At 40.0% G+C, this 21,302-nt stretch overlaps 1 protein-coding gene across 3 annotated transcripts in view; it reads left to right on the top strand.

Moving 5' to 3' along the window:
• Positions 1-21,302, top strand: part of DIS3L2 (DIS3 like 3'-5' exoribonuclease 2) — a 344,308-nt gene that overhangs the window by 45,603 nt on the left and 277,403 nt on the right. For all 3 annotated transcript variants that reach the window (XM_055345950.1, XM_055345951.1, XM_055345952.1), the window contains 3 exons: positions 3,604-3,752; positions 4,270-4,427; positions 13,020-13,073. In XM_055345950.1, the coding sequence (XP_055201925.1) occupies positions 3,701-3,752; positions 4,270-4,427; positions 13,020-13,073 (264 nt within the window). In that variant the 5' untranslated portion in view covers positions 3,604-3,700. The remainder of the gene's footprint in view (positions 1-3,603; positions 3,753-4,269; positions 4,428-13,019; positions 13,074-21,302) is intronic.

Below are 21,302 nucleotides of genomic sequence, written 5' to 3'. Positions count from 1 at the left end.
TGGGTTTCCTTTACTACCAAGGTTCATAAATTTTATCTGCTCTTGTTTCTCATCAGGGCTGAGATACGGGGTAAGGCAAGTGAGATGCCTAGGGCACTAACATTTCAGGAGTCTCTCTTGAAGTCCTCTAAGTGCAGGGTGCAGGGTTAGTACTTGCATGATTTTGCTTTTATGAATTTTGCATCCTTGGTGCCTGGCTTCCCTCACCTTAGTCCTGGCCCTGCTACTTAATTTCTCATTAGTGGATATTTGTTGTAAGGTGGTTTCTGTTCCAAATAGGTTTCATTCTTTCAAAATTTTGAGTATCTGCTCTGTACTATGCATTGTGTTAGGTTTGGGGACTATAAAGGCTCTTAAGACACTACTTCTTTCACCCAGATTATTTCTTCAGATTTTCTCCTTCTCGAGTCTAGATGCCTCTCCCTGCATTCCACTTCATTCCTGCTTTTTTTTGTACCATGTGTCACTATTGACCATTACTGCCTGTTCATCCTAACCCCAGCCCAACTCTTCAGAATGTACAGCTATTTCCATGATAAGACACCCTCTCGAGGAACCAGTGGGCATTTGGGCAGTAGATCAGTGTACCCCATTCTGAAAACTGGTAAGAATTAGAAATTGACTTGTCCTTTCAGTGTGTTAAGGTAGGGGTGCCCAGGATTTCTCTTGGGTTAATAGATCTTTAGACATGTTGCTGGGAAGGTTGTTTGTTCATTCATCTGCTTAGTATATTCTGTTTGGAATCTTTCCTTCTCCTTCCAGTACTTTGATACCCAAAGGCAAGCTTTGATTCTCTGCCCAGCTATCTGGTTTACTCCTGCCAATTTTGTTTCCTGAGTCCTGTGTTCTTTTCCTGTTCTTTGCTGACTTGTTTTTAGTGTAATTTCCCTGAATGATCCTGCTCTTCTTGGTGTTTTCACCGTTTATTCATGAAAATAAACTCATCTACTCATTTAAGGAGTGAATAGTGAACCTATATTCTATCCTGGGTACTATAGGAATCACTGGGGTTACAACAGTGAAACCAACCAAACATTCCTTATCCTCCTGAGCTAGAGAGACAAGTTAGGGATAAATCATACCAACATAAATCATACCGAACACCAAGGGTGTTTGCTGTGAAGGAAAGTTGCAGGTGGAGCTGATCTTGGGACATTTGAGTTGAAATCTCTGTCTTCATTCAGTAAATCCCCGTAATTTTGAACTCTTGCCTGCATCAGGACTTATTTTCAATTATGACTTTTTAAATACTGTCTTTTTCCTGCTTGCAGCTTGACTCAATGCTTCACCTTGCTCAAGGCTGCCATGAGTTGAATTCTTACTTAGTAGTGGTTGTCAACTGTGATCATTAACTTATTCTCCTTTGGAAGTTATTTTCTCCCAGGTTTTCTTAACATTTGACCTGTTGGTTCTTTCGTACATCTTTGTTAGTTTTTGTGTTCTATGTCCTACTTCTTTGCATTTCCTAAAATTTGTCCTAACCCAGATTTTGTCCTGGGCCTCTTCTGTATCAACTTACCCTTTCTTGGCAATCTTGTCCTTTCTAGAGAATTTTGGTTGCCATTTTTAAGTGAATGGCTGGCCAGTTTATCTAAGTTATGCTCTAGTTTCCAACTATTTGGGATAGAGGTATACATACAGGCGCATATTTCCGTGTGCACAGGTTCATGTAGAGGGAGGGAACAGTCTAAGTAGAATTCATTATCTTCTCTAACTCAGTGACTTTATAATCTCCCAATCTCCTTGCTCAAAATCTTGAACATTTGCTCCCTCCTTGCTTTTGAGACCCCGGATCTGCCTGGTTGCCATGTGGTGTGAGTTTGTCCTGCAATCCCACCACATCATGGGTTTCTTTTTTTCAGTGTGTGCTCACTCAGCTCTACTTCAGGCCTTCCTTTTTTTCTCCCTGGTCTGTTCTGGTTCTTTCCTGAGGTGCAGCTGCCGCTGTCTTTCTCAATTCCAGAGGACTCTGAATCCTGTGCCAGCTTTATTTTTCCTGAATTGTGATTCTGATCTGTTGTTCTTCTCTTCTGCTCATTCATGCTTCAGACATTCCCTACTGCCTTTGAGAAACGGGCTGGTTTTCTAGACCTTCCAACTTGTTTTATTTTCCCTGCCACTTCCCTTCATACAGGCTGGACTCTCTCCAAATGGAATTAATGTTTTAAGAATCTGCCTGTGTTTTTCTGTTTGTATCTCTATTTTTGATTCCTTGTGCCAGTAGTGTGCTTGTCTCACATTCTGAGTTCTTCCTTCACATTTTTCCTGAAGCTCTCTCAGGTTTCCTGACCCAGAGATACTTTTTCTTCCATCATGAGTACATTTACTCATACTTAAAAAATATATAGTGCTTATCATTTCCCAACTTGTATTGTTATTTCAGTATGATTTTGTAAGTCTCATCAGCTCTTATATTGTTCATTGAGCCTAGTATAGTACATTGTCCAAGTGTTTGTTGCATTAATAAGTGGCTGGATGCCTTCTGAATTAAACCAGCAGACAGTCTGGCCTCCTCTGTGTGCCCTTCCCATTACCTTGTTTATCTAAGACCATCTGTTTCTCTCCCTTCTTGCTTTTTTTTTTTTTTTTAAACTTTATCCCTGAATCTCTTCATGTATTGCTAAGTGGCCCATTACCCTTTGTCATTGTAGCTTCTCTTTTCCTGAGTTAGTATTAATTTCACTTTAAAGAAAAATGATGTCATTTCAGTGAAGGATGTGTGTGGGAAATTTACAGAAAATGGAAGCTAGTATTGAGAATGACATCTTGATCCATTTTATGGGAAAGAAGCCTGCCCACCAGGATTTTGGAAATTTGCAAGTATAGGCTTGAATCTCTGGGCTGGTGGCCAGCTAAGAGTAGAAAGTAGAAGTTGTAATATGTGTTCAGTATCTAGGTGGAAGGCCAGGGGCCAGCTCCAGGGCCCTGGATTCCAGTCTCCTGATCTAGGCAGCTGCCTTATGTTTCTTGGAAGCAGCTGCCTGAGCTTTTGGACAGATGATTGGTTTAAAGTGATGTCATGTAACAGTAGGGAAATAGATATCTAACTGCCATGTTGCCATTTTTTTGAAAGCTAGTGAAACACCTTGGGTTCCCTGCATGGTTTTGGATATCTGGTTGTGGCAGTAAGTTGGGTTTTGTTGATGAATTCCAAAGGAATTGATTTATTTGGTTTCATAGTTGAATGTCATTTGTCTGATATGAAACTTAATAGCTGTACCTTTTGAGTGCTAGTTTAGTGCCTGTTTCATTATAGTCTTGAGATTCCAGATTTTTATACCTTTTTTCAAAATTATATTCTCTCTCATGCTTACCCATTTCAGAAACTGAACGGAACTGCAGCACTCTTTCAGTCCCCACCTCATTGCCATTTGTGGAGGTTTTTCGTTGAAGTGGCCCAAACAAGCAGGCTAGCAATACCTTGAAAAGAAACTCAGGACAGATGGTGTGCTTGTCTAACTGCCTAGGAGAAAGTGACACTGGGACCCAGGAGGCCCCCCTCCCCCACATGTAGTTTCTGTCACTCACATACTACATTTCTAAGAGCACAGAGGAGGCCATAGGTTAACTGCTAGTCAGTCACCTATTTCTCTTTGGTTTCAGATAGTGACAACCAAGCGACTCAAGGCAGGAAGAAGTCTGAGCTGAGCAGTAGAGGACCCCCTGGATCTGGAGAGAAGAGGCAACCTTGGAACCAGTAATGAGCCATCCTGACTGCAGGCTGAACCTCCGGCCCCTGGGGACCCCCAGAGGTAGCAAAAGGAAAATGGAGTCTATTCTAGCAACTGGAGACCTGAATAAAATAACTGGAATGGAAGCGCAGGGCAGGTCTTAGGACTGAGGGGCACTTTAATTCTTTTGGTGACCTGTTAAATATTCTTCCATATTATTTATTCTAAAATTAAGTGTGGTTTCTTATTGTCTTATTGTTATATTGAGTACAGTTGTTTAGTCTCCTCCAGAAAAGAGACAATCTTTAATTCTTATTTTATAAAGTTTGTGTCTATAAACAGCAAAGCACATAGAACCCATTATTCAAATTATGTTCCATGCATGTTGTGGTGCTGATTTAAAACTTAAGTCTCATCTGCGTACCTTTTATTCATGTTTCCTTACCCATTCTTTCTTTTTTGTGACTATTTAAAGTCATTATCAGAGCATTTCATTCTTTTATTGGTCTTTCTACATAGATAAAGGTAAAATATCTCCAGTTTAAAAATACAGAGATTTTTTTTGAGGAAAGAGTTGATTGCTGCCTCCTGTTCCTAGGTGTGTCCTCTGTAGCTGGCCCACATGGTGTTGGTGCTTCGCCAGGTGACAAAAAGTCGAAGAACAAGTCTGCGCGAGGGAAGAAAAAGAGCGTATTTGAAACCTACATGTCCAAGGAGGATGTCTCAGAAGGCTTGAAGAGAGGAACACTCATCCAGGTGCTTAAAACATACTAGGCATCTATTCCTTGACTATGTGGAATCAGAAATAATCTATTGCTCATTAAATTGCTTATTGCTCTGCATTGTATACTCGAGGGAAATGGTGAGTGAACAGGCACAGGGCTTCCTACTTCTGACACCTACAGTGCAGTGTGGAAAGCACCACAGACAGACAGACAAAGCGCTCTGAGATTTGAGTGGATGGAGCCATTACTTCCAATTAGGGTTGTCTAGGAATGTTTTATTGGAAGGGATATATTTGGTCATGAGTTGGCCCAGTTGGAACAAATGAAGATAAGAGAAAGCACTTTATGGACAGAGAAACCAGTGTGTGCTACTAAGACAGAAGTGGGAAATAGGATTTGGTTGTAAGGAACATTGATAGTTCAGTTGGTCTAGAGCACTTGGATACTAAATGATGGAGATTAGAGTTGAACAGGAAATACTAAACAGCAGACAATATTTATCGAGTGCTTTATAGTTTACAAAATACTTTTACAAACTAGGTCAATGGTTTGGCTCAGCAGATGTTTGTTGAGCATCCACTGTGAGCTGGGAACAGTTCATACTGAGGAGTGTGCTGCCTGGGTGCTCTTGAAATGAAGGCAAGTGAAACTGGCTTTCTGTTCTTTGAACTCCCAGCCCAGTTTAGGCAGGCAGTCATATGAATAGATGCTTTGGGGATAAATGGTAAGTTCTCAAATAAAAGTGTTACTGAGGTATATGGGAGCATGTTGGGGGGAATTGGGAGACTGGAGGAGGTGACCTCTTGGTGCATATTGAAGGAAGGCTAGTTGGGGCCTAGTACATGAGTGATAACATGTGTGAGGAGGTATGGAGAGGTAGTGGCACCAATGAAAACATGTCTTGAAAAACAGTGTGGAGTAAGGCAGCATAGATCTCCTTAGGCATGAAACATGAGGCAGGAAGTAGGTAAGGAGACAGAGAGTGAGGCAGGGGCACATATTCTTTGAATTAAGTCTATTTTATAATTATTGGATTGGTATATAGAGGCATTGCCGTGTGTTACCTGGCTCCCTTGAAAATGTTGGTTGTGTTCCATTCTGAATACATTCTTTCATTTCTCTCATTTTGAGAGCCCAGCTCCTATATTTGTGGTTTTGGGTAAAGATCCAGCCAGTGAACAGATACTGTCCACTTTTCCTTTTCCTCCTCTTCCTCCTCCTTCTTTTTTTTTTTTTTTTTAAGATTTTATTTATTTATTCATGAGAGATACCGAGAGAGAAGCAGAGACATAGGCAGAGGGAGAAGCAGGCTCCCTCTGGGGAGCCTGATACGGGACTAGATCCCAGGACCCTGGGATCATGACCTGAGCCAAAGGCAGATGCTCAACCACTGAGCCACCCAGGTATCCCTCTTCTTTTCCTTCTTAACCCCTTTTCTGTATTTACCTGTGGTCAAGAACACATCTGATTAATGTAGCCTCTTTTTTTTGGCCCCCTTCATCCTTCCCCTGCCCTTACCCTGTATCCCTGCCACCTCTGCCAACCACCAGTATGTATCTCTGAGCTTGTGTGGTTTTTTCTTTTTTTTTTAAGATTCCACATATAAGGGACCCAACAGTATTTGTCTTTCTCTGTTTGACCTGTTTCATTTAGAATGAATGTCTTTGAGATCCATCCAGTGGTTACAAATGGCAAATGGCAAGATATCATCCTTTTTTTTTCTTTTTTATCATGGAGTAATATTCCATTGTGTGTGTATGTATGTATACTCTACAATTTCTTTATTCCTCCATCACTGGACATTTAGGTTGTTTTCATAATTTGTCTATTATAAATAATGCTGCAGTGAACATGGGTTGCACATATCTTTTTGTATTAGTGTTTTTTTTTTTTTTAAGATTTATTTATTCATTCATTCAGAGAGAGCGAAGAGAGAGGCAGAGACATAGGTGGAGGGAGAAGCAGGCTCCATGCAGGAAGCCCGATGTGGGACTCGATCCCGGGTCTCCAGGATCACACCCCAGGCTGCAGGCGGCTCTAAACCGCTGCGCCACCGGGGCTGCCCTGTGTTAGTGTTTTTATTGACTCTTGAATGGAAAATTTTTTAACAAACGAGTTGATCTTTCTGATTTTAGAGGTACTATTGGCCTTTTTATTTATTTATTTATTTTTAAATTTTTCTTCAAAAATTTATTTTCCTTTTTATTTATTTATTATTATTTTTTTACTTACCTTGGATTTCTTTGATGAGCCCTCTCTTAGGAGACTTGAAGCTGAATTTGGACATTTGTCCCCTCATTAATCCATTCATTTGCTGTTTATCGTTCAATCTACATACTGAGCTCCCATTTTATCTACAAATTTCTTGGCCCTCATCTTGTTTCATGTTTGAGGACCACTTGTGCCTTTCCCATTTTCATCTCCTGCCACTCTTCTTCAGGTACATGCTGCTCTATCCATCCTAATCTTTAAGACTTCTGTAAAAACTCTGCTCTTTGATTTTTCTATGACTTTGTACACACTGTTCCTAGTGTTTGGAATGCTTTCTCTCATTATCTTGATGTAATTGTGCTTGAACTTTCAGTCCCTACCTAAATGTTACCCCCTTTGAGAAGCCTTATTTTAATTCTCCCAGCAGAATTGGCCATGACTACTTTCTGGGAGCTGACTTTGTTGTTTACCCTTCATTCTAAACTTATTACCATTTCTTGGTATTTATGTTTCCTCAAATAGACCCTTCACTTTCTTGTGGGTAGGATTGTATCTTATTCCCACAAATAGCCCAGTATGTGGAATTTGATGGATGCATAATCAGTTTATATTGAATAAATATTTATTTACCGAGTGAATAAAGGATCAAGGTACTGTCTTTTGAAGAGGGGTGAGGGAAACTCTTTTATGACTTGGAAGAAAAATTGCTTATAATTTTAATTATAGAATTTATAGAGATAAGAGGAGGAAAATATCCTGGAATGATAAAGCTTTTGCTCCTTTCTATTAATTTTTGCTTTTGAAGCAACTCTTTGCTGATATTAAAAAACAAAAAGCTGATCAATATAACAACTTTCTTTCCCAGGAGTTTGTAAGTGATTCCTCCTGGCTTGTGACATCATGAGACTCTGCAGCCAGAGCCTCCCCCCACAGATGAGAACAGTTGTTCTTTGCAGATGGGGAGAGGAATGGGTTCCAGATATGAGGTCACCGTGTGAAATATACAACACTGTAAATAAGATTTTCATAGACAGGGAAACAGAGTCCATCTGCTTTCTGCTTTCTGATATGAACTTTATGTGTGCAGGCCTTGATGGATAAGATAAAAAGCTAGACAAGAAAAGCTATTTAAATGCTGTTGGAAAAAAAAAATTAAAAAAAAATAAATGCTGTTGGAGAAAATTAAACTTATTAGATATACTTGTAAGTATTTGTTAACTTTTACATTCAAATTTAAGTATATCGTGACATCTCTTTTTTCTCCCTATCCAGAGAAGAAACTTTTATTGAGAGATATTAAGATATTAAGGAGATGTTTTAAAAATTGGAGTAGAATAATACTTTTTATTATTTATTTATTATTTATTTTGTTTTCAATACTTTGAACAATAATTTGACATTTCATTGGTGTTTTGCCCTATATGGGCATGAGGAGTCCACAGTGACCAAAGGAATCTCTTTCCTGACAGCAGTAACACAAGATCATGTACACATAATTTTGAAAAAAAATTTTCTTGTAGACAAGCTCTCATGTCATACATACATCCTTTCTCCATAGGTACGGTATAGGAGATTGTTATAGAAGGTGTGGGAAAAAATGAAAGTATGGAATAAACAGGCCTGGAGGGGACTCTGGTTTGAGGTGATGACCAGAATGACATAGGTATGATGGTAGAATTGGCTGGTTTCCTCATCTCAGATGATGCTTTGACTGAAAATGCCCCAGAGCAGCTTGAGGCATGATGTCAGAGTTCCCCCTAAAACAGAATACTGGTGTAAAGTTGTTATTGGACCTTACAAGAATTCCTAGTCTAAGGAAGACAAGACAGGATGTGGGTTAGTTTCTCAGACCTTCACCCTTTGTTGAGAGTGAAATCAACTGGGGAACATTTGCATATGAATTAGAAGAATAGAGGTGACATTATAGTGGACTGCCCAGCCATTTAGAAGCACAGATGGAAAAAAAAAAAAGAAGCACAGATGATCTTCATAACATTACTGGTTGGGGCTGGTGGAACGGCTTCAACTCTGTAGACACACTCTAATTAGCTCATGTTTCTTGACTGCCTGCTAAATGCCAGGCATATACCAGTGAGTGAGATAGGTAATTCACTGGGAGAGATGGGCAAACAAACAGAGACATAAAGAGGAAATTATAGCATGTGCTGAGTGCTGCTAGGGAAATAAGAAAGATGAAAAAGAAGAATTAGAGAGCCATTTTACATGAAGGTGGTTAGGCTGCTCTGAGCAGGTGGTTTCTGAGCAGAGATCTGAAAGATGGAAATGAGCCAGCTATCAGGAGAATTAGGCAAAGAACATTTTATAGGCAGAGAGACCAGCTAGTGGAAAAATGGCAGGCAGAAAAAGGCTTGGTGTTTTTGAGGAACATGAAGGAAGCTGTTGGACATAGTGAGCAAAGGGAATTACGATATCGGAATAAGCTGGAGAGGCAGGCAGCTGCCACAGCTAGGCTGTGTGGGAGAGTTGGACTTTGTTAAAACTAAAGGGTTTCGGTAGGGAGAGGGCATGATGTATTTTATGCTTTAAAAACATCTCTTAGTTAGTAGTTATGAGGTGAATAGACTTGAGTGGAAGTTGGGTCGTCATGTAGAAGGCCATTACAGTAAACTGGGCAAGGAAAGAAGGGTGGTAGCAGTGAGGATGGCATGGAGTGGATGGCTGTGGAGCTGGAACTGGCAGGAAGCTGATGGCTTAAATGTGAAGGTGAGGCAAAGGGAGGAATAAAGCAGGACTCCTAAGTTTTGAGTTGAGCCACTAGATGGATGATGTTACCATTAGCTGAAACAGGAAAGACAGAGGGCTGGAAGGTGGTGCTGGAGTGGTGGGGGAAGGGAGCAGATAGCATAAATGAGCAAAGAGGCCCTGGTTATGACTGTGGCAAACAAGCAGTCTGAGGCAGTTATGCGTGAGGATGCTGGAACCAGATTGCTAGGTTTGAATGTGGTGTGGAAGTGGGCACCTCTTGATTTCTGAGTGTTCTCCTTTGTAAAAGGGAGGACAGTAGAACCTACCTCATAGAATTGATTTGAGGGTTAAATTAGTTGATGGATATAAAGCTCTTAAAACAGTGTGTAACATGTAGTATACTTATATAAGTGTTATTTGAGATTTTTTTTATTGCTATAAGGGAAGCGTTTATGATTCAACTCAGGTGGTTGCTGCTATGGAGGGTTAGCTGGTTTTTCAAGAAAATGTGGAAATACATTTATGTGTGAAATTCCTTTGCTTTAAGTATTCTCAAACATCCTGTAAGCCAAATAAAACATGTTTGTGATTGCCAAGCTAGGCTAATTAGCCCAGTTGTGTGGTATTTTTCTATAGTAACATTTAGCCCCTTGGGTGTAGGCATGAAGAAGGCAGATAGGTGGGGCTAACCGAGAGTGAGGGCTGGCTAGTTGAATAGAAGAGGGCGAGTGGACCCAGGACTCATGGTTTGCAAGGGCAGGAGGTAATGACAGGCCCTGGCAACTAGGTGGCCAAGCAAGGGACTAAACATAGTGTGGGGACAGAATGTGGTCAGATCCATGGGTTAGAAGTCTTAGTGAAGACAAAGAATTGCTAAAGTGGGGTCTTCAGTGAGATGGAAAGATAGAAGATAGTAATCATAAAGTGTGATATTTGAGTTTTTATATTTGGAATTGGTATCATTAGCAATGATGCCAAGAGATGGCAGTGAACATGGGGGAGAGTGGTTAGGGTGGGTGAAGGAAGAGCTGGTTAGAGTGACTGACTAGGGCTGTATGGTCAACCATATGGATACAAAGTTCCATAAATGTTTATAGAAATGGGGGTACAGAGGAAGACAGTGACCAGTGAGTCAAAGCATTAGTGAATCAGGATAATCAAAGGGTTTGAAGATGATAGCACTGAGGAGGTATAGCAGGAGCTAATGATATGATCTTCAAAAGATCTGGATTTTAATCAAGAATGGAGGAAAAGGGGCACTTGAATGGCTTAGTTGGTTAGGCATCTGCCTTTGGCTCAGGTCATGATCTCAGGGTCCTGGGATTGAACCCTGCATCGGGCTCCCTACTCAGCAGAGAACCTGCTTCTCCCTCTCCCCTCTGCCTATTGCTCCCCCTTCTTATGCTCTCTGTCAAATAAATAAAATCTTAGGAAGAAAAAAGAATGGAGGAAAAAAATAATTTTGAAGCTACAGTGGGGAAACAGTGTGGGAAACGTTCTCTGGTCCTTCAGGCACATGGCATAGGAAAGATAAAATAGACTCTCTGAGAGCACTTCAAGGGAAGCGATCATATCAGGGGACAGCCAGGTTTCAGTTAAGTCAAGGAGCATTCACAGAGGAGATGAGCATGGAGAAGCCTCACTGATCGAGTTCCAAGCCTTGGAAAGGGTGAGGAGGAAGATGAGTGATGAGGGATTGGGGTAGATTAGGTGATGGTCATAAAAATGTGGAAATGGAAGTCCTGTACTTTTGCAGGTGAGTAAGACAAAACCTTGCTGGAAGTCTCTTTTAGTTAAAAGACCGTTTCTTGACATGCTTTACTGACAGCTTCTTTCATCAGGGTGTGGGGTGGACTCTGGTCTACTGTGGAATTCTGTTAGAGTTTCTTTTCTTCAGTGCGATCTGCCCTCTCAAGGGAATCCCTATTCCTGAGGTCCTCTCTACGTGCTCTATACCGAAAGGCCTTTTCACAGCAGAGGGCCTTCTTACCTCTCTGCTTCTTCAGGTAGTAACTGTTCAGTGGGCTGGAAGGGATTATAGAAGAGTAGCAATTCAGGGGGAGAAACAAAACAAACCTTAGGTCAGAAAGCAGTGTTTGGAATCAGAAAATGAATTTTTTAAAAATTTAATTCAAATGAATTGACTTGATTTACTTGGAGCATCTTCCCCTCACTAGATACTGTGCTCTAGTGGAGAGCACCCCATCGTGTCCTCATCGCTTAGTGTAGTGCCTGCCATGCTAGTCTTTAGGAAATTTTGTTGAGTCGATACAAATGTATGATAAATGTACTAAGCTTTTTGTTTCCCTTCCCCCAACAATAAACAGCTGTCCTGGAAGTGAAATTGCAGTGACATTCATGAAAAGGGTCCGGCCTCAGGGAGGTTTGCCATCCTTGTCCCCTCCCCACCCTTACCCTAAGCAGAATTCCAGTACGGTGGGAGAGTATTTGCCCTTTGAAGTTCTCTTGCTTACATGGGGTTCTTTACCCGTATTTCCCTTCTAATTTGTTTGCCAGTTTTTCTCCTCCATCAGGACCAGGTCAGACACTGTCTATGGAGACTTTCCTGGTGTCCCCAGCTGAAAGTCTGCTGTACCCTCACAGCATCCTTCGTATTTTCCCTCGTAAACAAGGACTGAGCTTGATCCTCACTCTCTCTCCACATTGTCTCAGGGTCTTGAATACAGTATTCAATAAATCTTAAATTAAATGTACTTGGGATGTTAACAATAGTATAAACTGTTGCATGGAAATTTGTAATTTAAACATGGTACACATTGAAGGGGGGAACTAGTTTCTTCTTTATACCCTCACTTAGTTTGTTAATTAATGTATCTTTGAATCTTTCAACATCTTAGGGGAAAAATGTTATTTAAAACACTTTCTCAAGACACCCTTTGAGTCTGGCTCTTAGGAAAATAACTGCCTGTCTCCATGTGTTCCAGTGGCCTTCAAATGCAGCTGGAACCTTGGGAGGGTGACAGCTTCCTGCAAGAGCCTAAAATACTGAACCGCTATTGAAGACGGCCCCCACCTGCACCCCTGTGCGTAAATAGAAGCAGACCCTGATTTGGTGCTGGAATAACATGAAGCTGAAGGCAGACTGGGTGGCCTGGCTGCCGGAGCCAGGACTCCCATTTACATTAAGAGCTGGTTCTGGACCATTTTGAATTATTGACTCATTCAGCTCTGCAGAAGAGCCAGAGTAAAAAATATGCATCTGGTCTCTCAAGGTTAAGTATCCAGGTTAGAAATCAACCTGTATCACTTTGAAAACTGTCACAGAAACAAGCAGCTATGGAAAGATCTCAGTGAATAAAAAAAGGCCGTTATGTAGTGGGATGTAATCCCCACATAATCTTGTTCTTAAAATGAAGGTTAAAATGTGAAGCCTAGCACATGGGGGCACATAAAATCCCCATGGTTGTCGCTTTCCTACTCCATGCCAAGCTCTGTTCTTTATCACCTCTGCGTGTTCATAGCAAGGTGCCAGTGTGGGTTCTGTTTCTGATGGAAACCTGTGTTACATCAATATAAATCATGTTTCATGCATTTAATGAGTAGTTCTCATACGCCTAAATTGTTTTCGAGATTGAGCTGTTTAATTAATTTAAAAACTTTTATTAGAGAATAACATATGTATGGAAAACCTGTAAGTATATATAACTAGTTAAATTTTCACAGATTTTATTTTTTTATTTCAAAGGGTGTTTTGAGAATTAATCCAAAGAAGTTTCATGAAGCCTTCATTCCTTCCCCGGTAAGTTCAGTAACTTTATAATAAACTTAATGTCACATTTAATTTTTCAGATGTGCTCTGAAACTGAAATATATATTCTAACTAAAAAGTAGAGTAGTAAAACAAAATCGAGGATGGGCAAGGATTTGTTTCAAATTTAAATAAGCAAAATTTGCCTTTGGTTAACAGCCCATTTTGCCAGTCTTAAACTCATGCTGCAAATGAAGGGGACGGCATTTGTTACTAGGGCTGCAGAGAGCAGCTGAGCCCACATGACACCCACCAGTTCTTGCAGTTGGACGTTCTGGGTTTATAGCTTCAAGGGATTTATGGTTTTTTCCACTAATTTAAGTTAATCTTTCCCAAACAAATAAGCTATCTACTTTCGATCTACTGCATGAGCTAATCTGCAAATTTGTCCAAAAAAAATGTGTAATGCTTTTTTCTTTTGGTCTGAGTTTCTCACTTCGCTTTTCTGCAGGTGATAGGACTTGGTATAAGGCTCTTCACCATTGGATCTTTATATCCTTTCTTTTGTTCATGACTCATTTTACCAGGCCTTCTCATTTAAGGGAAGTTCACTCCAACATGTAGTTAGCAGGAGGTCTTTGGATAAGGCTTGATTGTGCAAAGCTAGGGGAGCAATATTCTCGAATTCCTGAGGTGACTTTTCCAGGCTGCCATAAATAGGATAGCCATAAAATTAAGATGTTTTAACTGTGGAAGAGAGCACAGGAATAAACCTGAGCTTATTGATGAGGAAATGGAATACGTATATATATTTCAGTTAACATATTTCAAGATGTTAAATGGTAAGTTTAGTGAGAATACAAATTCAGTCATGTGCTTCCCAGGTGGTGGTGGTGTTAAAATAACCTTAAGGATCTATTCTCAAGCTTTTTTTAGTTCTTTTTTTCCCCTTGTCCTACAGAAGCCAAGGATTCACATTTGTATCTCAAGTTCCATCTTACCCATTGGATTAGAGAAAAAGTATCACTGACGTGTCACCTTTCTCTCTCTGAATCCTATTCTGTTCCTGTGATGGGAACATGCTATGTATTCTTACTCTGGTACTTTGTTCAACTGAGGGTCAGCTTTGAGGCAGTGACTTAGCTGCAGGAGCAGTTTTATCATTCTGGGGAAGCATAGTTCACATAGTGGTTGATTCCCGATGTTGCTTATAAGGTGAAAATCACATTCGATAATCATAAAAATTACCCATGAAAATTTCTTAGGAGTATGCCATGTTAGAGATAGATCATCTCTCAGTAAGTTCAGCATAACTAACATTTTTTCTACTTTAGAAAGAATAACCGTTTCTTCATTGGCATGCCAGTTGAGGGAGCTCGATTATAATAGGGGCCCTGTGTATGAAAAACATGGGTTGTTGAGTATGAGAATCATAGCCAGTGGAGTAAGGAATTCATCTTGAGACACACCTGGGAGCTGAGAGGATTACAAAGTCTCCCATCAGTGTACACTGAAGTTTCCTTTCATTGATTGGAATGTTAAGGGGAACTACATAGAGCATTTTGAAAATTTTACTGCTTGCTTGCTTTCTTCCCTTAGAACATGGTATTTAATTTCCCTAAGTTATATCCCTGTTAGGCTGGTTCCTGACAAGTGTGGGGCCTACGACAAGGGTACAAATGGAGGTACACATACTTTATTTTTATTTTTTATTTTTTTTGAGGCACACATACTTTATATTAAATATTTAGAAGTTATAAATTAAACTATTAGGTAAAATATATTCATGACAAATAAAATATATTTCTTGTCAGATGTACCTCTGTGTACCTGGGTTCACATTAGACTCCTTGGAGCTCTATCCTGAACTGTGGCCTGCATGGAGAGGGTCTGCCTCTGGCCTGCTCCTCTTCCCCTCCCAATCCTGGCTTTCTGTCCCCTCTTGGCTGTCTCCACTGTGCACCCCCCTCCTCCCATACATTGAGGGCCCTTGCATGCACCTACATGAGCATCTTATCCCACATGTCCAAATTCTGTCCACATGCCTTAGAAATGCTTGCCCTTTGGCCACCTGTCAAGTCCAATGGGTGCCACCATTGGCTGTGGTCTTCCCACAGGCTAGCAGACCTGGGAAAGATGCCGTGGAAGTGGGTTTGGGGCTCATGATCCCAGGGATGCACATCCTTTTGGCCCTGAGAGCTCTTTACCTATGGGGAGGAGTGTGACTGAAGAAGGGCCAGAGTAAAGGTCCTCTGGAATGTAGGGCCTAGTTAGGTTCCTGTAAGTTAAAGTGATATGATTTGAATGTGCAAATAATGTGTTGTCATAGTTTAATTTGCCTATAATAGTTAAAGGAAGTTAAGCAAAAGTTACTGATGTTTCAAAGATTTTATTTATTTATTCATGAGAGATACACAGAGAAAGACAAAGACACAGGCTGAGGGAGAAGTAGGCGCCCTGCAAACAGCCCGATGTGGGACTTGATCCTGGATTCCGGGATCATGCCCTGGGCCAAAGGCAGATGCTCAACCGCTGAGCCACCCAGGCATCCCGAGTTACTGATGTTTCAAAAGCCCAAATTGTTCTCCTACTTGAAATTATATTCCTGGCATGTCCTATTAAGAATCTTTTAGACACTTGTGATATTAGGATTGGCTTGTTTTTTTGCCCCTTATTCTCCTATTTGGCCACTGATGGAGTAGTAATATTGTCTCAGAAGGAGAAAAAAAATGCTAAATGATTCACCTCTAAGAAACTAAGAACTGACTATAAAAGCACTATCAAGGCCCAGTTGTAAGTTTTGGTTGTACATACTGGGACAATCCTGCATTCTGTTTTTGTGGGCGTTTTGGTAATTTTCAGTGTTTAGAGGCATTCCAGAAAGCTCTGAGGAAGGAGATAGTAGAGGCAATAAATTATACATAGATAAATCCCACAACCACCACTGGTCTGGATTTATGAGCATACATAGCTCATGTCCATGTCAGGTGTGAACTGGTATGAACTGCAAAAATGCTCACAGGTGGACTAGGAGTAGATTATCAGAACCAGGGTCTGAATGTTCCCTGTTGCCTGTCTTAGCAGGGAGAGTAAAGAGAGGAATTGTTCAAAGAAGATGTAGCCTTTGCTCTGACAATAGGAAATTAAAAAGTTTTTTGTAAAACTTTTGTAAAATTGGGGGTGGATTAGATTGTCTGATATTCCTTATAACTTTAAAATTCTAAATTCTTATTTAAAATTTTAAAGTTTCGGGCAGCCTGGGTGGCTCAGCGGTTTAGCGACTGCCTTTGGCCTGGGGCATGATCCTGGGGACCCGGATCCAGTCCTGCCTCCACCTCCCTGGGTGGAGCCTGCTTTTCCCTCTGCCTATGTCTCTGCCTCTCTCTCTCTTTCTCTGTGTGTGTCTCTAATGAATAAAAAAATAAAATCTTAAAAAAATAAATAAAATTCTAAAGTTTCTGGAGAGACAAGAGTAGACTACATTTGATTATTTAGGTTCTTACTCTAAAAACAGTTGTGAATTTACACAATGTCATTTGCTATGTTAAAATATCTACTGAAGAGGCTAACAACAGTGAATTCATCATCACTTTGTTATTTTAAAAAAGTATTTCGTTTTGGGGGATGCTGACTTAAGTTCATTATAATTGGAAGTGATAGAAAGTTGATTTTCATTCTCTTTTGACAAAGCCAAGTCACTTATTTTTTTTTTAATTTTTATTTATTTATGATAGTCACAGAGAGAGAGAGAGGCAGAGACACAGGCAGAGGGAGAAGCAGGCTCCATGCACCGGAAGCCCGATGTGGGATTCGATCCCGGGTCTCCAGGATCGCGCCCTGGGCCAAAGGCAGGCGCCAAACCGCTGCGCCACCCAGGGATCCCGCCAAGTCACTTATATGTGTACCTGCGAGTTTCCTAGGGTTCTCAGTAAAAGTAAGATACAGAGTTAGAATAAAACCATTTGACTTTGAAGCAAACCAAGAGCAATTAATATTATTGAGATACCTTTTTATGCTGTCTGGGGATAGGATAAAGAGAAATGGACCAGATATGGATACTTGACTTTTTACAAAAAGCATGGACTCCATTCTGAATTATGTTGGTACAAGAAGTTTTATAACTTTTTTTGTGCATTTTGTCATGGGAGGCACCCTTTGAACGTCTGTGGAGTTTATTTGGTCCAAAGGGAGCTATTCCATCGATAGAGAATGCTTTTAGGTTGTCCTCCCCACTCCAAAACCTCCCAAGTATTTAGTTAGATTACCCTCAGATCCCATTATATTTCTGCTAGGTTGGTTCATTATCTACTTTCTTTTTTTTCCTATTCTTTCTGGTGGATAGAGTTAATCATTGACATTCAAATAAAGAGCTGAACTCTTTGGCTTTTATTTTATTTTAATTAATTTATTTTTTACTCTTTGGCCTTTAAAAGTGGGTGTGTCTGAGTGGCTCAGTCAGCTAAGCATTTGCCTTCAACTCAGGTCATGATCTCAGGGTCCTGGGGATGGAGCCCTGCATTGGGCTCCCTGCGCACTGGGGAGCCTGCTTCTCCCTCTCCCTTGGCCTGCTGCTCTGCCTACTTGTGCGCATGTGTGCTCTCTCTCTCTGTGCGCCAAATAAATAAGAACATCTTAAAAAAAACGTCTTTAATACTGAGTTGTTCCCAAGTTTATGGTCTTTAAAATAAGAGATTCTGCAAAAGATTCATATGTCTATTGGCCATTTGTATGTCTTCAGAATGAATCCAGTAAGAGCTGAGCAGTGACGCAATACCTGGATATTTGTGTATTGCCTGAGGTTCAACTCAGCCCTGCTTTTCTTGGTTTCTTGGGATGGGAATGTGACAATACCAGTCACATTCATCTTAAATCTCTGAGCTGTCTGGGAGTGGTGTACTTGATTATGAGAGAGGCATTTCATTCTGTGTGTTTTGACCACATGATCATGCATTGGGATGTCCTCCAAATAGCTCTTTCTTCATTCTGGGGAAGTTGGAGAGACCCTGTTGCTACATAAATTGCAGAAGGCAGCGATTGATGATAATGTGCCACCCTGCAGTTGTTCACATTTAATTTAGTGGTTGTCTCTTCCTTATTTCTCTGAGAAGCTCAACATGAGGTCAACTACAGTGACTCTGTCTTTGTGGCTAACACAGTAGCTGTACCTCAGGAACTAGGGTGGGTCAGGTTTGACAACATGTGCAGGCCATAGCTGTCAGCCCATGGTTAGGGTGGAAATTGAACAGAAAAACTGTTCTAAAAGAGCTCTCATGATTTGTAATCAGAAACTATAAAAAATGCTGAATGTCTAAAGTCCCATTTTTGGTGTTGGTGGGGCAGGTTTGGTGAATTTGGAATGCTAATTTTAACTGAAATGTTATAGTATTCACCTTTAGTCTCTTGACTGGTAAGTCTTACCTATATCAAGTATCCCTAACAGAAAATTTTTAGTGGTGGTTTTCTAAGCCTTATTTGCTCTTACTTCCTTTAAGAAAAAGGAACATTTTATTTATCTCTTATTTTTTGAAAAGAGGCATGGAGTATAAAACTTTGGAAGGATAAGAATATATATATGCATGTTTGTTGATAAAACATTTTGAGAATGCTTAATTTTTCCATGGATCCTTCTATCTTTCCTGTTTCAGTGTTTTTGCAAAGTAATTTGACTTAATAGGAAGATTCTGGCCTCTGTTTAAGTTTAGCAGTTGATACTTGAGTTCAGTAGGGTTACATCTGCTTAAAGTAGGTTATTATTATTTTCTTAACCAATACACTGTTTTTAAAAAATTAAATTCAGTTAATTAACACATAATCTATTATTAGCTTGAGAGGTAGAGGCCAGTGATTCATCAGTCTTATATAACATCCTGTGCTCATTACATCATGTGCTCTCCTTCATGCCCATCACCCAGTTAGTATCCCCCCATCCACCTTCCTTCCAGCCACCCTAGTTTGTTTCCTATGGTTAAGAGTCTCTTGTGGTTTGTCTCCTCTCTGATTTCATCATTTTATTTTTTTCCTCCCTTGCCCTATGATCCTCTGTTTGTTTCTTAAATTCAACATGTGTGAGATCATATGATAATTGTCATTCTCTGACTGATTTCGCTTAGCATAATACTCTCTAGTTCCATCCACGTTGTTGCAAATGGCAACATTTCATTTTTTTCGAAGGCTGAGTAGTATTTCATTTGTGTGTGTGTGTGTGTGTGTGTGTGTGTGTGTGTGTGTGTAATATACACCACATCTTTATCCATTCACCTTTCAATGGACATCTGGGCTCCTTCCATAGTTTGGCTATTGTGGACATTGCTGCTATAAACATTGGGGTGCAGGTGTCCCTTTGGATCACTACATTTGTATCTTTGGGCTAAATCCCTAGTAGTGCAATTGCTAGGTCATAGGGTTAAGTCTCCTTTTTTGGTGGAGTCTTTATCTAGTTTTGGGATCGAGGTAATGCTGGCATCATAGAAAGAGTTTGGAAGTTTTCCTTCTGCTTCTATTTTTTGAAATAGCTTCAGAAGAATAGTTATTAATTCTTCTTTAAATGTTTGGTAGAATTCCCCTGGGAAGGCTTTCGGCCCTGGACTCTTGCTTGTTGGGAGATTTTTGATTACCGTTTCAATTTCCTTGCTAGTTATGGGTATGTTCAGGTTTTTCTATTTCTTCCTGTTTCAAGCTTTGATGGTTTATATGTCTCTAGGAATGCATCTGTTTCTTCCAGATTGCCCAATTTGTTGGCATATACTTGCTCGTAATGTGTTCTTATAATTGTATTTCTTCAGTGTTGGTTGTGATCTCTCCTCTTTCATTCATGATTTTATTTATTTGAGTCCTTTCTCTTCATTTTGATAAGTTTGGCCAGTAGTTTATTGATCTTATTAATCCTTTCAAAGAACTAGCTCCTAGTTTTCATTGATCTGTTCCACTGTTCTTTTGGTTTTTGTTTCATTGATTTCTGCTTTAATCGTTATTAATTCTCTTCTTCTGCTGGGGTTAGGCTTTATTTGCTGTTCCTTCTCCAGGTGCTTTAGGTATAAGGTTAGGTTGTGTATTTTGAGACCTTTCTTGTTTCTTGAGGAAGGCTTGTATTGCTGTCTAATTCCCTCTTAGGACTGCTTTTGATGCATCCCAAAGGTTTTGAACAGTTGTGTTTTCATTTTCATTTGTTTCTATGAATTTTTTTAAAGTCTTCTTTAATTTCTTGGTTGACCCATTCATTCTTTAGTAGGACACTTTTTAGCCTTCGTGTGTTTGAGTTCTTTCCAAATTTCCTCTTGTGATTGAATTCCAGTTTCAAAGCATTGTGGTCTGAAAATATGCAGGGAATGATCCAAATTTTTTGGTACCCTTGAGACCTGATTTGTGACCTACTATATGATCTATTCTGGAGAATGTTCTGTGCGCACTCGAGAAGAATTTAGGATGGAATGCTCTGAATATGTCTGTGAAGTCTGTCTGGTCCAGTGTGTCATTCAAAGCCCTCGTTTCTTTATTAATCTTCTGCTTAGATTATCTTTGCATTGGAGTAAATAGGGTGTTAGTTAAGTCCCCTACTATTATTTTATTATAGATGTGTTTCTTTAATTTTGTTATTAATTAGTTTATATAATTGGCTGCTCCCATGTTAGGGGAATGAATAATTACAATTGTTAGATCTTCTTGTTGGGTAGACCTTTTAATTATGATATAGTGTCCTTCCTCATCTCTTATTAGTCTTTGGTTTAAAATCTAATTTGTCTGATATAAGGATTGCCACCTCAGCTTTCTTTTGATGTTCATTGACATGATAAATGGTTTTCCATCCCCCCTCTTTAAATCTGGAGGTATCTTTGGGTCTAAAGTGAATCTCTGTAGGCAACATATTGATGAGTCTTGCTTTTTTATCCAGTTTGATATCCTGTGTCTTTTGATTGGGGGCACTTAGTCCATTTACATTCAGGGTGATTATTGAAAGATATAAATTTAGTGCCATTGTATTACCTGTAAAGTTACTGTTTCTGTAAATTGTCTCTGTTCCTTTCTGGTCTGTGTTCCTTTTAGGCTCTCTCTTTGCTTAGAGGATCCTTCTTAATATTTCTTTCAGTGCTGGTTTAGTGATCACACAGTCTTTCAGTTTCTGTTTGTTCTCCTATTTTGAATGGCATCCTAGCTGGATAAAGTATTCTTGGCTGTGTATTTTTCTCATTTAGCATTCTGAATGTATCATGTGAGTCCTTTCTGGCCTGCCAGGTCTCTGTGGGTAGGTCTGCTGCCAGTCTGATGTTTCTACCCTTGTAGGTT

The sequence above is a fragment of the Nyctereutes procyonoides genome, unplaced genomic scaffold, assembly GCF_905146905.1.
Source record: "Nyctereutes procyonoides isolate TBG_1078 unplaced genomic scaffold, NYPRO_anot_genome, whole genome shotgun sequence".
NCBI classification, from domain to species: Eukaryota; Metazoa; Chordata; class Mammalia; order Carnivora; family Canidae; genus Nyctereutes; species Nyctereutes procyonoides.
The sequence above is the reverse complement of the archived record's forward strand: the minus strand, read 5'-3'. Positions and strand labels throughout refer to the sequence as shown.